The sequence below is a fragment of the Lates calcarifer genome, linkage group LG18 (genome assembly GCF_001640805.2).
Source record: "Lates calcarifer isolate ASB-BC8 linkage group LG18, TLL_Latcal_v3, whole genome shotgun sequence".
NCBI classification, from domain to species: domain Eukaryota; kingdom Metazoa; phylum Chordata; class Actinopteri; family Centropomidae; genus Lates; species Lates calcarifer.
This window is the reverse complement of record NC_066850.1, coordinates 7,922,077-7,947,892: the sequence shown is the minus strand read 5'-3', so window position 1 is coordinate 7,947,892 and position 25,816 is coordinate 7,922,077. Positions and strand designations below refer to the sequence as shown.

Sequence of the window (25,816 nt, the reverse complement as noted above, 5' to 3'; positions counted from 1 at the left end):
CATCGAACTACAGCGGCTTATGCAAACACACATGATGAATATTACATGCGTAGCCTGTGCACACCTGCATGTACACACAAAAATTTGAATGCGGCTGTTTTCAAGCACTATATTCAGACACAGTATAACTCAAATGCTGATGTTGACTTTCTGGCTCTGCAAACAAAAATGGCTTGGTTCAGGATTGTGGTTTGGTTTGAAATAATTACTTGATTAAGGTTACAAATGGGTCATGGCTGTAAGAAACCAATGTTGACTGTCAGTATCAGAAATGGGAAGTGAATGGCAGTCTCTAGCGTCAAAGTCTGGAATTTATTTTGTTGACCCATCCAACCACCCTGACCTCATCTATCTGTGTGAAGTTTGTAGCTATGTAAAAACATCACTTCCCCTGTTCGACTCCTGAAGACTCCTAGTTGCAACTGTTACCAGAGGGCTTTGTCAGATGTTTTCGGGTACATGTGGCTTGTGGGGACAGTTTTATCTGCATATGTGGCAACATTGCTACAACAACAGCTCTGACAGGTCAACAAGCATTAGCGGAAGAGTAACAGACAGGTTGTAAACAAGCCATAGAATTAGTCAGATCACACTTTTATTTTGAGATGCGGTCCAAGGAAAGCCACCTGAAATGTCAGGAATAATCGCTCATTTCACAAGAAAACTTTGTATGACTTCAACAGGAAGTCAGTTTGTAAATTGTAAGGGATGTCAACAGCAGACAGTTTAGGGAATAATGTTACTATTTGGCTAGCCTGGGGTGTTTCTTGTTCTGTTGGACTTTTTTTAAATCAACCTTCCCAGACCTCAGCAATTAATTTGGAGTGGACACCATCACCATAACCTAGAAATATAATAAACCAAAGCTCCAGCCTGTCACCAGACAAAAAATTAAAAACTGCAGTCACCTACATTTAAGTTGCTACATTCCCATCTTCCACGCCAACGTCCACTCTACTTCCTGTGTTGGCACTGAATACTGGCATCGGGTATTTATTATGAGGTACAGCTTTGTCCAAAATGTATCAAAGGCCTAGGGACACTGGGCTGCCAAAACTACAAAAATAAAACTCAGTGTGTTCTAAGGTTAAGTTCTTCTTTAAAGCATCTGGATTATTGTTTTCCATCCCCACCCAGGCACAAAACAGCTCCCATCATCTCCAGCCTCTCCTGCAAAGTGTACCTTAAGTTGCAGAGATTCACCTTTGACACAGTTTGAAACATTATTTTGTGAACCAGCGTCTCTGGCTTATCTCTGTTGACATCTGTGAGGTGTCCAATCAGAGGGTGTTACTGTTGTGCATTAACTTTGGCACAACAATCCCCAGATATTTGCCTTATGATCCTCAGGAATTTCCCAAATATAGAAACAATCAGCGAACTCCCAGCCCAAGGAAAACATCATTTCTTGAACGGTCGGTGGCTGAGAGGTCCCGTGCCTGTGATGAAGCCCCCCTCCACCAGCTCTGCTCAGTCCCATCGGTGCAGGCGAGATCGCCTTAATAACATATTTGACCTTGACTCTCCTTGCTATTCTTACCACCTTTACTTTTACCCTGGTGAGATGAAAGACTAGTTTCCTTGCTGCACGGTCAGTTCCTCTACTGTTTTTATGCAGAATAATTGGATTTAGATTGGACGCAGTATCTTAAGACTTAGCGTATATCCTCACCACCTGAAATATACACCATTACGCTGACCTTCAAAACTACTCAAGACAGCCATATGCTAATATGGTAAGGTATAAGGAAATGACACAGAATGTATCTCCCATACTAAACTGAAGTGGAGAAGGGACAAGCTCAGTCTTTTTAGGGCCTTTATACTTGAAGAATCTATTGTTTTGTGGTGGAGGCAACACATTTTTAGAGTCAGTGGATATTGTACTAAGTTTATTTTAAAGCCCGGTTTCATGAAGAAATCAAATCACTTTTGTAATAACTGTAGACATGAGTGTTTCTTTTGAGCCTGCGGGGTTCACTGAACAGCAGTGAGGGATATGAAAGGTAAAATTAACTCCCATTCTGATCTCAGGACAGATGTAAATATTTCAGTCTTATGAAGTTATGAATTTGGGACAGGGTAAGCTGATCTTTAAACTGTGCCCGAGGACAGCTTCAACAACAGACAAGCATGTGTGCTCTAATTAAAGTTGTTCAGGCTTCTCTTTGCTCCAGCTTTATTTATTCATATCCTAATTCTGTCTTTGTAATTCCTGTAATTTTTCATTCTACCTTTGCAATAACACAAATATGAGACATAACTGAGGGCAGACAAGTTAAAGCGTGAACATCACAAAAGTTGGTAGACCGTGACTGGAAGACAATAAAACAAATATGAATACAACCCAGAGCTGAAACGATTAGTTATCTGATTAGTTGATCCATAGAAACTTGATCTGGAACTATTTTGACAACTGATTAATCGTTCAACAAACATTTCCAGCCTCTTGAATGTGAGGATTTGCAGCTTCTTCTGTGTTCAAGTCATGTATGATAGTAACTTAAATACCTTTGAGTTTTGGACTGTTAACAGTTGAAGATGTCACCTTGGGCTCTGGGAAATATTTTTCCGCTCTGACTTTTCATCACATATTCATCAGTGATTGTTTCTTGCAGCTCTAATGACAATAGGTTATTTACTTCCACTGTCCCCCTGCTGTGACGTTATTTAGCTTCTACTCTATTTCATCAGAGCAGCAGTACTCTGCTGTTATACCAAAAAAAACCCTCATTCTTCCACTTCTAAATCAGGATGACCTCTGTTAACTGTATCATGCACCTTTACACATATCCCTGTGTTATCAGTGTGGCTAATGGCAGTGGATTCCAGTGTGTTAAAGGGACTTTTCATGCTTTCTTGGGTCTGGCGGGCGTCTTGAGGACACTGTGAAGCAGATCAGCATCCCCTGGAGAATACTAAGAAATCAGTACATGTGCATTGTGTGCGTGTGTGTGTGTGTGTGTGTGTGGGAGTGTGTGTGTGTGTGTGTGTGTGACTTACTGATGCCTTCTCCTTGTACAGTCCGCTGGCTCCAACACACGGAAGAGTGCCAGACAATGGCAGATTGTTAAGGTCAAAGAAAGTTTCTTTGTCTGAAAAAAATAAAACAATGGACTCTATCAATAGTTTATTGGCCCTAGATGAACCTCGCCCAGGGCCCTTTTTTTATAGTTTTTATAGTCTTTTTATAGTGACGGCAAGGTCAAGACTCCATATCTCTCAAAACCTTTAGCCACAAAAACAATAAGTCTTCTTACAGGAGGTTTTTTCGCTAAAATATATTTCGTTTTTATTTTGAAAATCATGATTTTGTGCGGGGTTCTGTCTACACAGTGTAACTGAATGTCTTTCAGCTTCCATATGCATAATGACTGTTTGTCGATGATGTTTTTATATTCTGTCTGCTGTGATTCGCTAACGTAAAGGTAGAGTAAGATGTGTCATTAATGGAAGTCTAAATATATGGAAAGGCAACAGTCATGGTGTAAATATGCCCTTTGAAAAAATCCATAAAAACAGGCTGAGTGGGGGAAAACTCTTAACATGCAACACAACATCCCTGTGTATATTTTCTCACAGACCTTGAGTGAAGTGCTGCTGATTAGTGTAGCTCAATGAACAGTGTGTGAGTGTGTGTGTGTGTGTATGTGTGTGTCCAGCAAGTGTGTGTGTTTTTGTGAATCTGTTCTCAGAGATCTCTCCCTGCAGATTTGATATGGCCGATTAGGGCTGTTAGATGAGGATCAGAGATGACCTTGGTGGACAAATCATCTGCATTTACTCGAGAGATACACAGCAAGGCTTTGGGATAAATAATGTGTCTTCTTCACTTCACCTCACGTATAAATGTATATGCTTGTGATGAAGTATTTGTGAATATAATTGTTCAGTTTAGACCTCACATGGGGCAAATTGTCAACGCACTTCTTTGGAGTGAATGTGGTGACAATACTCTGACAATACGTTCCAACTGTGTGTGAATGTGTGTGCGTGTGTGAGTGAGTCTATAGTGTGTCTGTGTATGTGTGAGGGCTCGAGTCTGTTTTCAGAAGCTCTAGTTCTTGATGCTGTTAGCCTTCAGACTGTCTTATTTTTCCTGTTTCTGTCCATTCATGAGGTAGAGCCATACATCCCACATCTGTTCACATCTTTCTATTTTTTATTCATACTTTGTATGCACACCACCTCCAGCAATTATTTGACATTCATCATCAACACTCCTGCATTGATTCTTTTTGTTATTATTATTATTTTTTGACTGTCTGGAAGCAGGGCAACAAATTAAAAACAGCAACTCCTGAGGGAAATATCAGGCTCTTTAGCTGTTAAATGCTCCACCATGTTCACTAGCTGCCATTTGGTGCTATAGGCAGGTAGTGTGTGATGGCTTTATGAAAGCTTTTTCAAGGAAAACAGTGTCTGCAAATGACGCCGATGAGAGCCATGAGACTGAAGCAAAATTGCAAGGTTTAAAACCAAAACATCGAGCCAAAAGATTCTGAAACGTTCAGAGCTGAGGGGAATCGCAGACTCATGTGATAACTCTTCATTTTTTCGATATAAGAATATTGGTCTATCACACTCATTTGGTGGCCATTTATATGTTTCAGCTATCACTTTTTTACGTAGTAGTAAAATTAACCCATGGTTAGGTTTGTTTCTACAGTGAGACTTTAATAATGTGTCATGAAGCAGAGGTACTGTTAACATGGTTTCCCTTGCATGCACTGTCATAAAATTTTATGTGACACCTGTCAAACACTAAGAAACAAGTACTTTCTGTGCCCATGGTATAACACCTATATCAGCATTACAGCAGACTGATTAAAACATAAAACAACAGCTAGAGGTTTCAAATGGGATTACAGTACAGATGTTTGGGTCCAGTGAGATGTGCGCTTGCCATCTGTAATCAGTGAGTGTATGTATAATATAACAGCTCCAAGCACCTACTGGGGAGCTGACACGGTTCCCACACCAATAAGGAAGATTGATGGATTAAAAAAAAGCTCCTCCATCAGACGTCGGGTGTCACACATGATCTACAGCAGCCTCTAAGCATGTTATGAATGCAAATCACAGGCCTCACATGGAGACGGGTGGAAGATGGATGGATGGAGGAGATAGATGGAAAAGAAATTCACAATGTACAATTGCTAGCAAATCAAAGATGAACGAAAGTTAGATGGATTCATGTCTAACTTTACAGTTGTCTTTGCAGAGTTGTGCTCTTACGATGAATTTCAGACGTTAATACCACCGACGAATAGAAGAAAAAATCTGCTGGAGAAAAGCATGACTCCAAACTGTTTTGCTCATGGTTCATTTTGATTTGCTTCGCCTTGAGTAACCAGAAAACTAGAAATTTACTCCTGTTTTCTGTAATTAGTTCTGGTCATATTCTACTAATGATGTCGGTTCCTTTTTTAAAATATCGGCATCTATAGTGGTTTTGTTTTGATCATTTAGATTTGAATTTAGACTTAAATGGCATTGGTGCTCATAGAAAATCAGTCACAAAAGTAAATCCTCCATTGGTTTACTGCCCCACACATGCTTTGGTGTAATGTCATCCTATGTGTGAAAAGTTAGGGAAGGCACGTGATGACAGATATGAGTGAGAAGACTAAAAGGGAAAGACCAGGAGAAAAAAATCAGGAAGCCGCAATGGAATTTCCACACCCTGATGTGGGTGTACACGTCCTGCCCGGAGAGCAGAGAGGGCACATTCTCCCCTCTCCGTCCTCCTCCCCTCTTTTTCTTTTCTGCCTCCACTTCCCTCCCAACTTTCTCTCTTTGCTTGGACAATAGGGGCCATGGGGGAAACAATGCAAAAAGGAAAGGCTCTGGGTTTGTGTGGCAGCAGTTAGGGGGGTGGTCTGAGGTGCTGAGAGGGGAAAACGGGTGAGAGGGTCTTGCAGCTTTGCAGGGAGGGTCAGAAGAAAGTGGTGGAGGCTTTCTTTTCCAGGGAGGGAGAGTTTTGATGAGGGGAATGTATAGAAAATCAGCAGGGATGAGGGGGGATGTTAAAGAGGATGACATAAGACTTGGGAAAGGGGGGGTGTGGGGGCCTAGCGGGTTATGTTTTTGTGGGACTGACATTTTTCTGCCTGACTGAGCCTGAAAGCGACTGTGCTGAGCCAGGCAAAGAAAATCTCAAGCTTTTTTTCTGTTACATGCAAAGTTTTCACACAGGCTAAAATGGTTAACAAGCACAAACCAGAGAAATTAAAGTTGCTCCGATCAATATTTTTATGTTAACAATGGACACAAGGAACACAAGGAATAATCAGGAGAACTGTTGCACAACTATGTAGCTCTCCTCAAATCTGAGAAGTGTTTTAATGTCTTTCAGCTCATTGTTTTGGTTTTGCGGCACGAAACTTTAATGTTTTGATTCACTGACACTTCTCTTATCAGCTTTCCAGCTACAGCAGGGGGGTGTATTTTCAACAAACAAGCACTAATAAGTCGACTTAAGCATTTAGAGAGTCAGGGATATTTCCTTCTGGAGATGGTAGACACAAAAATAGAGCCAAAAGAATGGTGAATATTGAACCACAAATGATCATCATTGCATTGTTTATCATTTACAGTGTATGTAGTGCAGCTACTTTTTAAGGTTTTGGAGGCACACAGTGATCAGACAGTGATTAAAATAAGGATATTATATTTTCAACATAACTGTGGTTCTCAAAAACATGACCATAGCAGGATATTGCAGCAACATGCTTGTGAGCACACTCTGTGACTTCTAACAAACACAAAAATAAGAAAAAACAACATTACTGCTGCACTCATACTGAAGGTCAAACATAAAACAGCAGCGTTGGAAAATATAAGGTTATGTGTGTGCGTGTGTGTTGGTGGGGGGGAAGGTGCAAATGACTGCAGAAAATAGATCCAGAGAAAGAGGTGGAGAAAAAAGAGAAAGTGGGAGAGGGTGTGATGAACTAAAACTGCCTCTGCTGCCTGTATGTGAAAGAATGGAAAGATCTGATCACAACTGCGACAGCCATCTTACAGTCACCTACACACAACACTGTCATGACAACCGCTGCTCGCTATTACAGCAAGCTACGCCGAAGTGAAGTGAAGTGACGGTGATGTCAGAAACGACATGTTTGTGGTTTTAAAGGGACAATAAAAGAAGTACTGTACTCATAAGTTTAATGCAAATAACATAAATCAGTTTTAAGATCTTAAACATCACAGAAACACCACTGGTACAGACTGTAAACTCATGCTGTGCAGCCAAGCTTCACTCAAACTCACATAACTAATTCTGAATTCTAGTGTATTTTAATTGTATGCTACTTTAAACTTACCACACTACATTTAGCTGCAAATGAACCCATAATTAGCCTATAAAATATGTATGTTATACAGCAAACTAAGCCACCCAAAAGAAAATAAAATGGGTAAAATGAGCTCTGCTGCAGTTGGCTGCAATGTTAAAATGGTGGTTACGTAAATATATTTTACTTTTAATACTTACTTTAGTAAGGTTTTGGATGCAGGACTTTCACTTGTAACAGAGTAGTTTCCAGGTTTTTGTTAGATAGTAGCAGACTATGCTTTGAAATATAAGATGTAGTAAACAGTAACCATAGAACTGTCTGAAGTGGAGAGACTGAATACTCCAAAATTCATAGAATTCTCATATCAACCACTTTTAAAAAAGTAATCATTATCACTTATACAAGTTCTAATGCACACAATCATCAAAGTGCTGCACAGACTGAAAGTAATACTGTAAGATTCTCCTTCCTCTGCACACCAACAGGCTATATCAGTCTATGGCTCCATCTTGTGGCAGTGAAATGTCTTGCAAGTTGTTTGATTAGTGGGTGTGAACAAACAGACTTTTGTTCAATAGAGTCTGCGGCACTTCGAACTATAAATAACAGCTTCAGAGAAAGCTCTTTTAAGCTTTTCTCTGGAGCTTTGTATCCACAAATATGTCACTAGGACTTAACTCTTCATATTGCTGTGCAACGACTGTCAGCCAGAAATAACATTTTTAATTGCTTAAATTCTATTAATATCATTATCAGTAGTATCTCATTGCTGTTCCTCTGTGATCTTTAAAGAAACATTTTCAATTGCGTTATTTTGATCGTTCATATCACGGGAGCGAGCGTCGCATCAGTCGCATAGGCAAACTTGCGCGTTCACGTTCAGGGCTGCAGGAGAGCGTTAAAGGGGGCACTGACAGCTGGCGGAGCGGAGGCGGGCTCTCGTTCGTCAGTTCCTCTTCATAGTAACCCACATCCAGGACTGTCCGCTGCTCTGCCGAGCCGACACCGTGGCACAATTGACCGACCATCCGAAGTCAATATCCAGGCAACGAGGAGGACCAGGGACGTCTCAGCCTCTCAGAATGGGAAACCTACCGCTGTCCACCGGGTAACTGAATGACATTTTTGCCTTGACGTTGCTCGCTCGTTGCCTGTTTTTTTTTTTTTTTTTTTTTTTTTTTTTTGCGGAACTTGAATAAACATGAAAAGGTGCAGGTTGATGCTGTATCCTCCTGAAACCCGGTAATGCATCTATACTGCTGTAGTTTCACCGAGTTCGTCAGCTGATAGGCCCTGATCATGTCAATCTTTGGTTTAAAAATAGGAAGCCTGCATTTATCACCATTTCTGTGGTGGATCTGTCATGAAGCACCATTTTATTAGTTGCAGGAAACGTTTGAGCTGTGTTGCCCAGATGAACACACTGAAAAGAGAGGACTTACAGAGTCTTAAGTGAGGTTTGAGGATGGTTTGCTGTTGACAGTTGCACATTGCCCACTTACTTTAGAATTTTAATGACTAGTCTCAGTTTTGTACCAATAAAATATCAGAGAAAGCTCCATATGTTATGTGTTAGGCATATGCTTGTCTTCTTGGATGCTGCATATAAAGGTTGCCTTCATTCAGCGTCCTTCACACTATCAGATCAGTCACTGAAACAACAATTTTCACAGATAATCCTTGTGCCAAGTCAGAAGCACTTACCCGCAAGGTTGTGTAAATAGCAAAGAGTGTGTGGCTTCATTTTTCAATGGCAGTCACTGTACTTTCTGTTACTGACAGTGTGGCTCTTACTATACCTCTGGAATGCTAGTGCAACTTAAGTTTCACAGTCTGGTTCCTTGGTTGTTCATGTGTATGTATAGGTATTGGCATTAAGTATCCAGTATTTGCCAGGCTATAATCAGGAAGAAGGACGTGATGGATAAACATTTGTGAAGGATGTCAAATGCAACTGGTGTCCACGGCAACTACTGTTTATGATAATAACAACTCAATCTTTATGACTCTCAGGAGGATATATAGTGAAATCAGATAAATACCATTTATGCTCATGCCATATAAATCATTTTCTCTGCCTTTTCAGTTAGTTTTAAATCTAACTTTTGTTTGTCATTTGTTCTAGTCTCTTCAAGGCTGATGCAACCATGTCTGAACAAGTTAGTGGAGGGAGGTTCATAGCCAGGAGGATCAGGAATGGAGTAACTTATTATTACACTCCATTCCCAGAGGCAGAGGACCAGACGCTATGTCCTGCCAAATACTCTCAAACCTCCACTTCTCCTTGCCTCGTCTCATCCTTGTCGCCCTCAGCTCTGCCCCTCAGCGACTCCTCCTCTGCAGATCCTTCCTCCTCTCCACTGCTCTCTGATTCACCTTCACACACACCTGCCTCCTCCGGAGATCCTGGCCCCACTTCCCGTCCACTTCTTCTTTTCTTCTCCTGGCTCGGCGCCCAGCGGGGGCAGTGGCTAAGTACATGGACCTTTACCTGGACCGCGGCATGGATGTTCTCCTGGTCCAGAGCAGCGTGATGCACTTCCTGTGGCCTCGGTGGGGGCTCGAGTACGGATTGGAAGTTTTGAAGATTCTGGAGGACCCTCAGTTCTCAGGGAGGCCACTGCTGGTCCATGCTTCTTCCATCGGTGGTTACACTTTCACCCAGCTACTTATCCACATTGCTCAGGGACCGGAAAAATATGCAGGCCTGTCCCAGCGGGTGATTGGGCACATATATGACAGCTTGGTGGCTGGCACTCTGGAACACATGGCGATAGGTGAGTGAGTGTGATCTGCCACAGTCCCACTGGGGCTCCGGTTACTTTTGTGTTGGATATGTGTCAGATCTTTAAATAATTCATTAGGCGCTTGACCTACTGCTCCAGTTTATCAGGAGCCCAGAAATTCTTTGTGGCAGCTTGCTTCTAACTTGCTTCAGGTCAGTGGCTGAAAACAGTTTAATACATTCATCATTTTACATTTATATAAGGCTGTGACTTGAGATTTTTTCCCATTCAACAATAGAGGCTGATCTTCTCAAATGCATTACTGTTTAATTTGGTCTGAACACAAACTAGCTAGGACAAGAACTTTACCTGAATAAAACACAGCCTAAAATACAACTTGATTATTTAAATAAGGACATATCTGATGAAACAATAACTCAAGAGAGGGAGGGGAGGGGAGAGGGACAGGTGTATGTCAACTGGAGGTTGCTTATTGTAATTTGATCTCCTTATTTACATGGTTATTTGCTGCAGACGCTGCAATAGTTCTGGCACACAGCTCATGGAGGCAGTTTAGCTACTTAAAAACCCTTAGCGCCTGGTTGCTGCAGTTTTTAGATTTAGAGTGACTTACACTGCCTAAGGATATGATTATCATCTGTGTCATTAGAACAAATAAATCCATTCAGAAAGTGTAGAAAAAAGATGCTCTTTATAAAACCAGAACTTGCCTTAGAATTATCACATTTCAGTATCAAAGTAATCTAGTTGTCTGTCTATAGTTGTCTGTAAATCCATAACTACATTACAAACAGGGAGTGCTAATAGCCAATTCAGCATACTTTAAACGGTGCAGATTTGCCAAAATGAAACATACAAGGGCAAATACAGTTGTAGTTCACAGCACTATACTTCCTGTTTACAACCCTCCAAGCACTATGGGGACTGTAGTTCCACTTAGCTGTAGGAGACATATTTCTGTCAGCATTCACAAAGTACTTAGGTTTGACACCCAGCCTTATACTGCTGTGTTTATATTTGTAATTATACTCTTAATTATTACATTTTAAACTCCTAATTATCTGCTCTCTTGTTGCTTTTCAGGCCTCGGTAGGACTCTGGTGCCACGCTTTGAGGGCTTCGTCAGAAAAGCAGCCATGTTTTACTTCTGGCTCTTCAAAACCCACACAGCAGACTACTACAACAACGGCATCCAGGTTTTCCACAACAACCCGATCACCGCTCCGGCCCTCTTCTTCTTCAGTGAAAACGACGCCCTGTGCAACCCAGTTGTCGTGGAACAGCTGATTGATCTCTGGAGGAAGAGGGGCATGGCTGTGGAGAGCAGGAAGTGGAAGGAGTCCAAACATGCAGCGCACATGCGATGCCACCCACAAGACTATCTCTCAACACTGGAAAAATTCTTGAGGTCGCTGCCAGTTTCCTCCCTCAAAGCAAAAATGTAAAGTGTGGGGGAGTTTGGTGAGACTGAATAGTAAACCTGTGAGATTCTTTATGTTTTCAAAGAGACGACACTTGAATTAATTTATCTTGCAGCTGTGACGTTATTATTGGTGTAAATAATTTGAAGAAGACGCTTTTGTCTTCTTTTAATGCGTTCTCAGTTGTTTGCCTTTGTCGTTGTGATTTGAACCAAGGTTACATTTTAAGTGATATCCAATATTTAATATATTGCTGTGGAGCTTATGTTATGCAATGCATGTTTTGCACAGGAAGTGTTGGTCAATGAACTGCTGTTAATGTTCATGCCAGGGGTCTGGGCCTGTTCCACAGAGCATCTTCAACTCAGCGTTTCTTGGGGTTTTCTGGTTTCACTGAGCCTGAGGTCGGCCATCATGGATAACCTGTTTCACAAAGCTGGTTATTAACTGGCTCTGTTAACTCAGAGTTTACTCATGAGTGTGTTCATTGAAAGAGGTGGTGTTGTTAATTACAAGCAACATCATCAAAACCATGAATGAAGTACTTGATATGAATATACTGTATATATCTAAAACTATTATGTATATGACAGGATGCCTGTAAGAATGATGACTATATTTTTCCAGTGATCTGATTGGTCAGTAGTTCGTGATACCAGAAATCCTGAGTTAAGCCTAAAATTATCTGGGGTAACCCACTAATCTCGCCTTGTGGTTCAGGCCCGTATTTGCTGAACCAAAATTTAAAAAAAGAAAAAGTTAAATAAAACTTTTTGGCATCAATGCAAATTGTATTATTTTTAGCAACACCGTTTTTGTTCAAAATCCCAAATCTATTTTGTATACATCAGATTTTCCAGTGGGATTGTGGTTGTGAGGGTGAACAGCTACAAACACATTAACATGAAAGAGGTGGTGTCGCTAATGAAACATCTTCAGAAATGTGAATGAAGTATTTAATATAACGGTCAGCAATGTCAGAAAATGACATTCAACAAGGTGAAATATGTAAAGAATATAATCACATAACTGGAATATAATGCAAAGCTGCAGAAAAACCACAAATAAAATCCAAATACTGACATAAAGCTAAGGCTTTGTGTGCTAATTACTTTTACTTAAGTATAGAGGGTTATTTATTTTTTATTTTTAGGACTGGTACAAGTATATAATGCAAGTTTTAATCTGATCCTCTTAAATTGTGGGGCATAGGTTTCCAGAAAACCCAAGTGAAGTCCCAAGAGAGCTGGCTAACCCACTAATTTCGCTTTGTGTAGAGGCCCTTGATCTTGTGTTGTAGTCTCATTAAGGCATGTGGATGGAAACCAAAGGCCCGCCCAGTGGAGGTTGGAGGCAGCAGGGAGTAAAAAACATGGCAGACACTGCAGACAGTCCAAGTGAGTGGCTAAAGACAAAGACTGGTAAGTGCTGGTAAAAGTCCTATACTTTTAATGTTAACAGGTGATGTTACCTAGAAGTGAATGGTGTGCTGCTTGTTAGCATGCAATAGGCTTGGCTGATTTGTTTGGTGTATTTGGTGGCTGAGGCAGCATGCTGGCTGGATTACCATCCTGCTAGCATGCTAGTTATCTTAGCATGGAGTTGTAGGCAAGAATATAACTTCATACGGATGGCTACATTGTCTTTGTGGGTGCAGGTGAAGAGCCACTCTCCTGTTTACCTGTTCTGGGGCACTGGAGCACCCCACTGAGCCCTCTATGTGCTGTGGGCTCAACTCAATGAAACACCATTAAGAGGGTGCCCACCTGATATACTCACAATAATGCACACTGAATTTGGGTTCTTTGCTTTGGTTATACAGGTAAAGGAACACATTCAAACAGGATTCTCATACTAGCAGGGTTGCTAACTTGTGGTAAGACTAGTGGTATCAGCAGGTCATGGAATTAACATGAGGTTGCAATTCGAGCAGGTTGGATCAGCCAAAGAAGATACATTGTAAATGTAAGGCCCAGTCAAACTGCCAAGTATCTGCTTAAGTGAGGATAGGATTCAAGGATGCTTTAAACGTGCTATTAGATCTGCAAACGGTGAGGAAAAGTTTCTGAAATAACTAGGAACTATTTGGAAGGCAAGTGGAGCTTGATAAGCAGGGATGACTGCTGGACTGCTGAGTGGACCATGGTATTCAGGGAAAAGTGCCTAAACAAGCCAATGGTGCAAGCTATGGTAGAGTAGCCTAAGCAGATACAATTCTCTTTCCTTGAGTGAGTATAGGATTTAAAGGCAGATTAAAGGTACAGTGGGTCAGGGCTGGAGAACGGTGTCAGGGGCCCAGTAGATTTATGATGGATATTCACTGCAGGGCCTAGTGATGATGGATGTGAATTCATACAGCATACCTGACCCCCAACCCTGTCTGTGCATGATGTCATACAAGTAAACATATTGTGTTAGTTTTCTGATAGGTCAGTGGGGCAGAAACAGGTTAAGCAGATTGCCCTCTGCTGGACCACAAGGCAAACTACTTCAAAACTACTTCTCACGTTTGCATATGGCTGATATCACTGCCAGTTAAACCATATATATATATATATATATATATATATATATATATATATATATATATATATATATATATATATAAATTTAAATCAGATTTATGTATTTATATTTCAAGTATAAGATGCTCTTTCCAGTCTGTGCTGTATATGTGAAGGTAGCTTATCATTTGTGGGATCTCTGTTTGCGAGGCTTAAGCATGTCTTTCATTTTCTGTGAGTTTTGATAGGGAAATGCCTCCAGAAACCTTTATTGTTACTAGAATAAATAAATAAATAAAGCAACTTAAGGAGCACCATGTACTTTAAATTGTGAGTTGTGGATTTTTAGCTCAATTTGATTGTAGGGCAAGAAAGTAATAAAACTTAGATATCACTACTTGAAAGTGGATAAATGCATTATATTTTATAGATACTGTATTTACTGTAGTGTGACTGAATAGCTGCTGTTCTCACTGATACACATTTGATGAGTGTATATAACCAATCCAGATATCCCAGTATGTGGAATGTAGAGCAGTGACTTACCCTCTGTGGCAATTATATTATAGAACAAATCTAAATCCTGATCTGTCTTTGTTTAAGCATATACAGTATAAAACCACAAAATGCAAATCTGAGCGCTCCCTGCTCGTCACTGCATTCGCCTCTGTGAGGGATGATGCGTTCAGTGTACTGTAATACTTTACAGCTGTGTGAGTGTGTCACAAGGCCGCTGTAAACTGGAATAAAATTTATAGATTTCTGTCTCTAGTATAGTGTATTCTCATTAGTTTGTATTTTATGCCTGAATATAATTCTCTTTGTGAGGTATAAGCTCTTCATTTTGTGTTTGAATATACACCAATCAGCTATAACATTAAAACCAGTTACTGATTTTGATTACTGATTATATGTATATATGTGTATATATGTGTGTGTATGTATGTGTAGGTAGTGTAAATAGATATAGATATGGATATAGATAAACACACGAGTATGCATCAATACACAGTATATATCTAGCTGGATTTAATCTTGTGGCTGATCAGTGTAAATATTTTATTTTTTTCCTTCCTTTAAATACTATTTCCTCAAAAGGATGATGGATAATGTTGTTAATGTAAATCAAAGTAATCCAGTAATTTATATATATATATATATATATATATATATATATATATATATATATATATATATATATATATGATTTGTCACTAGAATTTACTTTGAAGAGCTATGAATAGGTGATTTTTTTATGGCATTAAATGCACCTTCTTACTCACATAGCCCAAAATCACAAAAGGTTTTTCAATCTGTGCAGCATAGTAAATACCTGTGTCCATAGACCCTCAGTTTGGATAAGAAAAACAAAAAGCCCCCAAAAACTGTACTGAAAAAAAAAGAAACCTGAAAGCACGTGTTAGATGTAATGCACAATGACTAACACTCTGGCACAGATCTAATTTCGAAATCAACCTTTTAAATTAATTATTTTCCCCTTCATTTTCCCATTCATTAACATGATTCTAAGAATAATTCTGTCCTCATCTGTCTGCTAAAGCATGTATAAAAGCATCAAATGCAATTTTAAGGAGCTGCCTGCTCATCACGGTACTCACCTCTGTGTGTGTGTGTTACACGTGAAGGACTTTACAGTTGTGTGTGTGTGTCACAGGGCCGCTCTGCGTGGTGATGTTAGTATTAGTGCATTTGTATGTGGGTCAGAGTTCAGACTTAAATGGCATATTCTTATATAGCCACACTGGCAAAATGTTGACCTGTGTAGTAGCTTATAATATCTCCCCCCAGGGTTATGATGATCACTACTGTCAGAGAGCTTTTGCCATTTTTAAATGTTGTTCAGTAATCCTGTAGTTTCTAATAAAAATGCTAAAATGCTGAGAAAGACAGTTTGAGTAAAGTTTTATCCATTAGCCACTCGTAAGAAAGTTAATTCAATATATTTAAGCAAATTTCAAAAACAAGCAGAATAAAAAAGTTCAATCTTATAACAAAATCAGTATAAATGTCTCTAAATATCTTTTGTACAAAACAAATATTTTGACCACAAATACTCTTCTCTGATTTTAAGTGACTAGTTGACAGCAAAACCTAGTTCATGCCATATTATTATTATTATCATTAGTATTACCATTATTATGAATGGTGTCACACTGCCGTGAAAGTTACAAAAGCCGTAACATGCATTAAAATTAAGCCATTTCAATGTAGGGTAAAGCATGATATATTGTCTTTCTCTATCATATGTACAATAGTAATATACTGTCTATGCTACAGAAACAGACTTCATATTTAAATCTCATTTATATTTGGTGGTTTAATGCTTTTTACATCAATTCATTATTCTCTTAGAAAATTCAAAGACTAAGACTGAGCTCAATCAGTCTATTATACATTAATGTTTTTACATCTAGATTTATAAAGCATGTGAATATTAATTTTGAAGTGGTGTTTTAAAACGTAACACACAAAGAAGAAAAGAAATCTAGAGGCAACAAATATTGACTAAAATCTTTATTGCAGAGTTTATTATAACAAATGACATTTCAGCTAAAAGGTATCACATTCTGTTGCTCTCTGTAAGCTTAATGTTTCTGCTCCCATAAAATAAACAGTAAACCTCAAATCAGATACCATTAACATTTTACATTGATCAAATAGCTTTGCTACTTTTCCCCAAAAGAGCTTGCACAAAATAGAATACCCACACCAACATTCAAAAGATCTTTTAAATTGTAAACCAAACTGGAAGAAGCGTATCTATTCAGGTTTTTATACATATTAAAACTATTTAAATATTATTCAGATCATATAAAAACAAATACAGATGATATAAAATAATGCTACAATTCAGATATTTTTTAACATTTTATAAAAATCTTTGTTTTGCAAATATTAGAGCTATGTTCCCAAAAGTTAATTGCATTACATGCAAAATTTATTGCAACCAAAGGAAGAGCATTAATTAGTCCACTTACAGATCTACTTTAAAAATAATATGGCAAAGACAAATTACATTGTTGAATACACTGAGCTATTCGTGCAAATAAGCCTCTGTATATTAGCATTATGGCAAGACTTGGCATATGTATGGGTGCTATAACAGTGGATTTCTCAGCAGACCTTGAGTTTGTCCTTATTGAGAAGCAGCTGCTCCAGATAGTCCTGCACCTTCGCCAGGATCAGGTAAAGGTAACTTTCCGGGAACAAGTTGTCAATGGTCCCTCCGCTGGGTTTGGCCTGGACGGGACACTCCATTGTCAGGGCGAGGGAGCGTACCTTTCCCTCCAAGCTGGAGACATCAGCCTGGATCTGGCTGAGGACTTCTATCTGCAGTCCGTTTTCCAAAAGTCCAAGGTCATGGCAGATACTAGTTAGTCCCTCGATGGAAGGACTGGTTACTTCTATCTGTGGAGATGCTGGCAACTAAGGAATAGTAGAAAAACATGTCATCAATATATCAATATGTTTCTTAGTTTGACAGGGAATTTTTTTTTCTCTGGAAGTTAAACCTGTCCTGTCAAAGCAGATAATAACAATTATAATGAAAAAAAATATAATCTCTATCATATTTTACCCTTCTCTTAAACATCCCATACTTTCCTTCCAACACACTAATTAGATTACACTGTAAAAAATTATAAACTATAAAGCAATATGCATACCATTGTCTGTAGTTTCTTAATGTGGACCAGGGATATCTGAACAATGTTTACTATATTGTGTCTGGTTCTTCTTATGGATTCTCCCTTTGTGGGAAGACTTGTGCAACCAGGAGCTGCCACAAGAGAAACATAGAGAAGAGCCAGAAGGATGTGCATCCTAGAAAAAAAACAAAAAACAAAAAAAACAAATCAGTTATGAAAATGACTAAGATTCCATAACAGAAAGCTTGATCACTAACACTTATATTAAAGCTTTTCTTTTGTATTTTAAATGTTGCATTTTTTTAAAATGCAAAATAAAGAGAATTACATATATTGTTATTATTCCTGTCTGTACCATAATCCTCTCCTATACTGTAAAATAAAATGTAATAGTCTTACCTGTGCTTTTCAACTTGTCGCTGCGCTGCTGTAACACTGAATGACAGAGAGATGACACATGCCTCTTTGCAGGTTTCCCCCGTTTAAATAGTCTGCTCTGAACTCGAGTCTTGCCTGGGTCCATTCCCCTCCTCTCTCCTCCCCCGACTCAAACCTGAGCCTGACCCTTACAGGTCAACTTCTCAACATGCTCTGATTATGCAGGAAATTCACACAAAATTCCATAAAAAGATCCCATCACATTCTTCTGACTCAGTCACTTGGAACTTGCACACATCCTTGTGTCCTCACTTCTTTTTCCTTTGAGATTATTTCAGTTGATGCATACATCTTTTCAAGTTTCTTTACATGATGTAAGCCTGTTTTTTTAAATGTCACAATTCAGTCTTAACTGGAAAATGTGTAGGTAGACCGTAGCTTGAGTTGGCACCATGCAGTGCAAACTCACTAATACCCCTGTGCACAACTAAACAAAGAAACAGATAAGGTAGGGAAGAAAAGAATGATGTAAATGTCATTTGCCATCTTGTACCCAAGAATAAAGGAAGTGAGTCATCATCTCGTTGTCTACCATCGTTAAAAATCCTCTGACTTTACATGTGTCTTCAAAAGCAATGATCTCATTTTTTAAATATACATGGAATGAAGAATTGTGTAATCTTGTCTTTGCTAGAATGTGGCGTCTATGACGATTTCTACATGTTTTCTATCATTGTCGTTAACAACCAGTTCAAAATGGAAAAATGATAATGGCACATACACAGTTCATAAACTGAAGTGGTTTCCGGAGGAGTGTTTTTCGAGTTCTGTCTGAAAGCCTAATGCTCCAACCACCAAGCTGTTGAGCGTGTGTGTAATTATTGTATGTGTGAAAAAGATTGCAGCCTTCATTTTGCTACACACTGCAGGAATGTCCCTCTTTGTCTAACTAATTGGTGTTTCCCCAGTGGGAGTTCCGTTGTCCTAACCAAAAACACCAGTGACACCATGACAACCAAGTCAAACTGTCTGTGAGCACTGTCACCTATGTACCCTCAAGACTGATCACCCTAGGTAATTCTCACATTAAGCGGGGGGAATTACAAGAATTACTGTTACAAGAATGCATCACTGAATGCAGTCTGCGGCTTCAAGTCTGGATCATGCTTGTTTACATGTCATGCTTCTTTTCATGTTTCTTTACATATCAAAATTTGCAAAAGTCTGCTGTTTATTTTACTGGTGTAGCTTATGTTACTTAATTAGGATAACACTTTAAAAGAGCTATTTGTATGTTTTGCTTTCACTATACAGCCAGTGTTGGCATTAACAGCTTACCAGTCAAGAAAAAAACATTGTCAGTTTGCATCAAACATCATCCCTTTTCTCCTACCCAGCTAGCCCCAGCCCAGCCGGCTTGTCTCAGCACTTTCCGATAGCAACTCACTGTAACATCCAGATTGCCCTGAATGAGTAATGCTGCTGAGAGGACCTATTATAACCTCTTATGTTGTAATCACACCAACGGCTGAAGCTCTTGGTAAGTTACCATCGCCACCACCCACTCCCAGGAAGAAGTCCACATTCAGCGGCACAGAGAACTTACAAATAGTCCTTTAAGGTGTGTTTTTTTATGTCTTGGTTAGCATTAGCCTGTTAATTGTTAGCCCGACATCACAGGTTATTGATGCCACTTATGACCCCATCAAGGTTCCTCATCATGGAAAACCCTAAAAAAAAAAAAAAAAAACCAGGGGTCAGATTTCAGCTTCGAATTACATCATAGGCATACATCTCGCTCCCCTTAGACAGCCCAGTCTGGCTTTGCAGGATTAGTGGCTCTGAGACCAACAGCTGAAAGACAGCGATCTCACGCTACCCAGCAGCTCTGTTAGAAAAATCCAAGGCCTATGGGGCAAATACACATAACCCTTTCACTACACAGGGTGAGAAGTGAAAATTCTCCTAAAAATTAAAAGCATGAGAATGCCATGACTTTTTTAAAAGGGGTTTTAAGTGCAAAATGTGAAATAACAGAGAGGCTGAAAATGCATGAATGAAGCTGCAGTTCATAAAAGCAAACATTGGCAACAGACACTTGAATTGATCAGCCTGTCTTGTGAAGTTGACAACACAATGAGACAGCAGAGAAATGTGCATGTTTCGCATGCCTAGTACATTCCAAAACACAATCACCTGTGTGGAATCCCCCAGTAAGGAAAGTAACCTGTCCCTAAGCTGTTCTTGTTCTCAGTTTAAAGTCTTTCAACTTTTGGAGGATGCGTCCTCCTTCCTCATATTTAGGAAATCCCTGCAATGGTAATTCATAGTTTTTATTATGTAGATGGTGTGGTGACACTCATTGTAGACATTTTGTGCTTTGCAAGTTGGTTGTTGAGAATTAGACTAATGATCTATTTCTTAGGTTGACAAATTTACTGAAGAGGTGGAACAACTGGCTGTGATTCCTGCTGGATTTTTAAGCTAAGTTAAAATAAGAATAACAAAACACTCAGTCACACACAATGAAAGGTGGCTTTAGAATTCAAACTGCATGCAAACTTTAACTTTATGATATATAAAATGCTCTTTTAGTAGGTTTCTGTTTGTTTGTCGGTTTGCTTTTGAGGAAATCTTACTTCTTAATCTACATCCATATGCACTATGCACTGCAGACAGCGTAGTGGAGGAATTATATTTATCAGTCAGTGAGCCATGAGCTATTCTAGTAAACTGATTCTTCTTCATTCTCATCTTTCTTATCACTGATGCTGTGCTTCCATCTCCCATTTAAACTCAGCAGTAATTGAGATCCTGTTCTGTGGTTGGTGACCCGATGGAGCAAGATTCCCAGAACTTTAATGAACGAATTTGTTGACAGTCATACAATGTTAGTTTGCCAAAACAAACAATCTCATCCGTCCAGTCAGGCTACTGCGCACAAACACATTACTCCTTTATGTTGGTGGAAAAACGTGACGCAGATGGAAATACTTTACTCCTGAAGTAGATGATACAGGGATTCAAAAATGGAAACTAGGGAGGGAGGAGCGATTTATTGGAATATCTGCTTTGTTCAGTTCCAGTAAGCTGACGTGGCATATGGCCACCTCAGTTCGACCCCCTTTTTTTTCATCACCGACTGAACCCCCCCTTCTGGTGAAAAAGTTTTTCAGTGCAGCATTGTTACAGTGAACCAGTGCCTTGTCTGCACAGGAAATAGTTGTGGTTTAATGCACGTGACTAAGAGTGACTGTATAGTAGACTTAAACCCCCCAAATGATCACATTACAGACATCTTTATCTTAAGTTCAGTTATAAACTGTCAAGGCATTGTATTTTCCATGGAATCTTTTAAACTCGAAAAAAAAATCAGTAGATTAAAAAAAAAAATTTTTTTAATTATTATTATTTTTGAATTGGTTTATGATGTGGTAGATGTCCTGTGTGGTATCACTTACTTCTTAGAAAGCTGCTGTTCATGAATCACCTTTTTACCTTATTTCAAACCAAAACTGTTTTACTCCCTTACTTACTGTTTTATTTTTAGCCTCACTAGCAGCGTAGCTCTGTCGGCCATAGTCGGTACATTGGTTGAACATGCTCACTTTGGTTCAGATTGAAATATCAAAACAAACAAAAAAAGAAAAAAAAAAACCAGATGGATTGCTTTGGTAATTTTGTACAGACATTCGTGGTCCCTAGAAGATGAATCCTAACAACTGTGGTGACTGTTCTCTTAGCACCATTTAGAGAAATATCTTGACAACTATTGGACATATTGCCATTAATTACCATGAATTTTTCATCATCATCATCAGATTAAATATTTGACTTGCCATATGGTTTTTGACTAAATGCCTGCAAAAGTAATGACAATCCACTAGCTACGGGTACACTTTAGTGTTTAGTGCCAGTTAGCTTCAGCATGCTAACAGGCTAAACAAAAATAGATACATCAGCACCTTAGCATTGTCACTCTGAGCGTGTTAGCATTCTGAAATTAGCATTTTGCCGTAAGCATTGCTATAGATACAGTCTCACAGAGCTGCTAACGACAGTAGACCAATGAGTGTATATAGACAGTCATTGCTGTACACACTTAGTTTTGTTAAGTTGAACTTCTAGTTGATTGGTTTAAACAAAGCTAACTCTTTGTTGGCATTAGCTTGGTCACTGATAAGAGTTTCCTTTTTTATATTTGAACTGAAGTGCTCAAAAGTAAAAAGATTTTTAAATTGTTGTGACTTTAATGTGTAGCTCTATGCACATGCACCATTGAAATACATCTGCATAGTCGTAACCTGTGGTATTTGTAATTTTCCATAGTTTAAACTGACAACACTCCTGCACTGTGTAAATGTTACTGCAGTAGTCTTTGTTCACATTTCACATAACTCCTTTTAAGCACAGGGATATCAAACAAACACAGCTGCAGAGAACTGCTGACTACACCACTTGTAATGATGTTTCAACCATTTCTGTACTACAAAGAATTTGCTGCTCTTGAAAGTAATGACATATCTACCAAAACTTTTGCATGATTTCTCTTCTGCGTCATCTCCACTGGCCTGGATTAAAAACACAGCAACACTGCCAGTCCTGAAAACAGCATGAGTGACTGGAACAAGATTTATTTTCTGCTGAGTCCACTCAAGTCACTTCAAATCTCTTTTATAAGCTTTTGGCAATTAAAGTTAATCACATCATTGAGTTGAAACAAAATACTTGGCAGTGCTTGGCAAAAAAAGAAAAAAAAAACAAAAAACAAGAATGAGAATCAAAACACAAACCAGATCTTTGGAGGACCAAAGGCCAAGAATAGCAGACTTGTCCTCAGGCAGCATATTGTGTTACACCAAATGAGGCATTGAAGTATTCATGTTTAACAGTTTTTACCGTAACTTTGGTGTGAATACCTCATGGGGAGGAGACTACCAGTATGAATCTGATAATTAAACTAAATAAACCTGATCTAAAAACATTCTGTTTCCAGCTGGGACTTCTGAAAAACTTACTGGAATACTTTCAATTGAGTACGGTAGTTGTTTTTGTGTTTTTTTTTTTTTAGCAGTCTGTGTGTCTGATGGAGCTGCAGTGTGGTCTTAGTTGTAGTTCCTAAAATATCCTCTGGAGGGCTATAGTCACCCAGAGATATAATTGAAGGCTGGTTTGTCAGTTTGTGTTGAGTATGTTTCAACATTATCTGACATTCTTCCCTTTTTTACTCATTTCCTTTTGAGACAAGCCTTAAAGAATATCTATTAAATACATCATCTCAGAAATTCTCATGCATTTAAGACTATCATGGATCTTTATATTTAATTTCAATACCAGCAGGTATCTTCATGTGGTGTATCTCAAAGGTTCCCCATGGCTCTGTTGAATAATTTATTCTTCTTTACCTTTTTCAGATAACTCTCCTCTTCTCCTCTGAAACTTCTGTGTTTATCTTGTTGCAACTGGCAGGTTCTCTTCATCCCTTCTAGCTGATTTGATTTTTCTCTTCCTTATGATGCTGATGTGCTTCTTAATGGCAATGTATAAAACAAATAGAAAAATGAAAAATATTCCAAATTGACTTCTTTTCTCCAAACACTTTAGTTCATATCAAATAACATGGAACCACAGATATTGAAAATAGATATTGCACAGTCATATGAGAAAAAAAAAATCTTTCCACAGTTTTTTGCCTGTGGTTACCAATTGAATTTACTCCATTACAAGTGGGAGAGGAGCAAAAGTGCATCCACCAACCCACATCCCTATCTGATGACATGGATGAGGCACTGCCCTATTTCCCAGGGCGATGTGTGACACAAATTGTGGGCCACAGCCGTGATTTCACTGGGAATCTCTAGCTCCAATCTGAAGGTCAGCCGGAGATTTGTTAGGCCAATTAATGGATGCAGGGGCCTAGTCTACTGGAAAAAAAACATGCCACTCATATTAGACTGCATGATACTGTAGCTACCCACAAGGCAGGAGGAGTCAATGATTTAGTTTGGGATTAGTTGACGCTGTTGTTGGACTGTAAGATCTGTATTAGTTTGTAAATAATCAGTGTATTATTCTGCAATGATTTCTCTCACTCATAGCTATAGTGTATTTGTACTTTATATTTAAGGAGCTTGAAACAAAACCTATTTTTGTAAAGCGGTTCTTCAAAGGACAGTTAGAAATCACTGACAATTTATAATTGCAATGTTTACATCAGTGTAATTCAGCATTTGGTGATATTTATGTTGGTGACAATCTACTGGACAGACATGAAGACAATACAGTCTTAATTTGATTTAATCTTTATTTAACAAGGCAAACACATAAGAAGGTGGGAGGAGACTATCGCTGTCATTACAACGAGAGACACGATGCATCTGCATAATGTAACTTAACATGTTCTCCTCATTGTGTTTGCCCACTGTATGTATGCAGGGTACACACACATGCATGTACAAACGCTCACTGAGCGATGAAGTCACGTGGTCCATGTAAGTGAAGTGTCCTCATCACAGCACAAGAAGCAGAAACTGCCTCGGGATCTGACGTACAAAAACCACATTGTGAAGACTCATGGGTTTGGATAAATAATCACGTTTATATAACACATAGTACGTCAAAGGCTCGAAGCTGCAGTACATGTTCCTTTTCCCTCAGCTTGTTCACAGTGCACATCCTTTTTATGCTGTTTCTAGAGGTAATTCTATAAATCCCTTGCTTGGTGATTAGATTCCACTCATAGTAATGTTACTTTAGATACACTTAATAAAACAGATTTTCCTAACAAGTGTATAATCAATAAATACACACTAAACTATATACATTAGCATTTATATAGCATACAATCTAAAATATTTGGAGTGTATAGATTTCATTTATAAAGCTGAACCCAGTGAGATGTGCAGGGAGTGAAAAGCATCAAGCACTGTAAAATGTTTTACATGTAGTTATTTTCGCAACACTGCTAATGTACACTCAAATGCATGAAGACGACCTATTAGTGGTTGATTTTGAGAAAAAAGTAATATGACACATCTACATTCACGGTTAATGGAAAAGATGGTGTCTTGGCCAAAAATAGAAAGTAACACTAGTATCATATGACATAATGAAAGTAGAATTAGTCATATGTTTTCAATGTACAAAATTTAAGAGAAATCATCATCCTAGTCATTTTGACTAATAAAAGTTATTTCCAGAATCCACATCTCGATTGTCTCAATGCTTTACTAACTAAACTGCATTTATGTGTCTACCTGCTCCTGTGTGATGATAGTTTTTAGTATGGACCAATGGAAAATGAGTAATGGCTTTCTTCCACAGAAAGCATTAGGGTATTCAGTGTAGAAACAGTATCATGTATTCTGCAAATCTAATGACACTCCCTTTGCTGTGTAAAGGGAAGAATAGACTATATGTGTGCTGATTGGTATGTTAAAACTGACAGGAATCTACATTAAAATCAGGTGTAGCTTTCTGAGGTATAGCCTTACACTTTTAGAGCTGAAGTCGGGGCGAGTAAAGCTGCCATCAATTTCTTACTGTAATACAACTCTTTGTAAGTTTTCTTAGTTTTCTCAGGTTGCCTGTTATGACTATTACATTTGATAAGCTGCATCCTGTATTATATGTCTCATATATTTCTGATATAAAATCATATTCTTGTATTTCACAACAAAAACCACGACTAATTTTGGCCAAACTCTTGACAAACTCAGCTTGTAAAGCAAATCAAAGTACTGTGTGTATGGCCACAAACAAGTTAGGGCCATCAATCTGGAACACCCACAGAGG

At 38.8% G+C, this 25,816-nt stretch overlaps 2 protein-coding genes across 2 annotated transcripts; one reads left to right on the top strand and one right to left on the bottom strand.

Moving 5' to 3' along the window:
- Nucleotides 1-8,051: 8,051 nt before the first annotated feature.
- Nucleotides 8,052-12,560, top strand: LOC108889275 (uncharacterized). Its single transcript, XM_018685646.2, is given in 4 exon segments — nucleotides 8,052-8,412; nucleotides 9,430-9,761; nucleotides 9,764-10,081; nucleotides 11,135-12,560. Coding segments are annotated over 4 exon segments (1,038 nt in total). The 5' UTR covers nucleotides 8,052-8,386; the 3' UTR covers nucleotides 11,497-12,560.
- Nucleotides 12,561-16,496: 3,936 nt separating this feature from the next.
- LOC108889256 (leptin-B-like) lies at nucleotides 16,497-18,660 on the bottom strand. Its single transcript, XM_018685622.2, has 3 exons — nucleotides 18,044-18,660; nucleotides 17,663-17,819; nucleotides 16,497-17,423 (listed from the first exon to the last, which is right to left on the bottom strand). The coding sequence occupies exons 2-3, from the start codon at nucleotides 17,816-17,818 to the stop codon at nucleotides 17,112-17,114; spliced, it is 468 nt and encodes a 155-aa protein (XP_018541138.1). The 5' UTR covers nucleotide 17,819; nucleotides 18,044-18,660; the 3' UTR covers nucleotides 16,497-17,111.
- Between the last annotated feature and the right edge of the window lie 7,156 nt (nucleotides 18,661-25,816).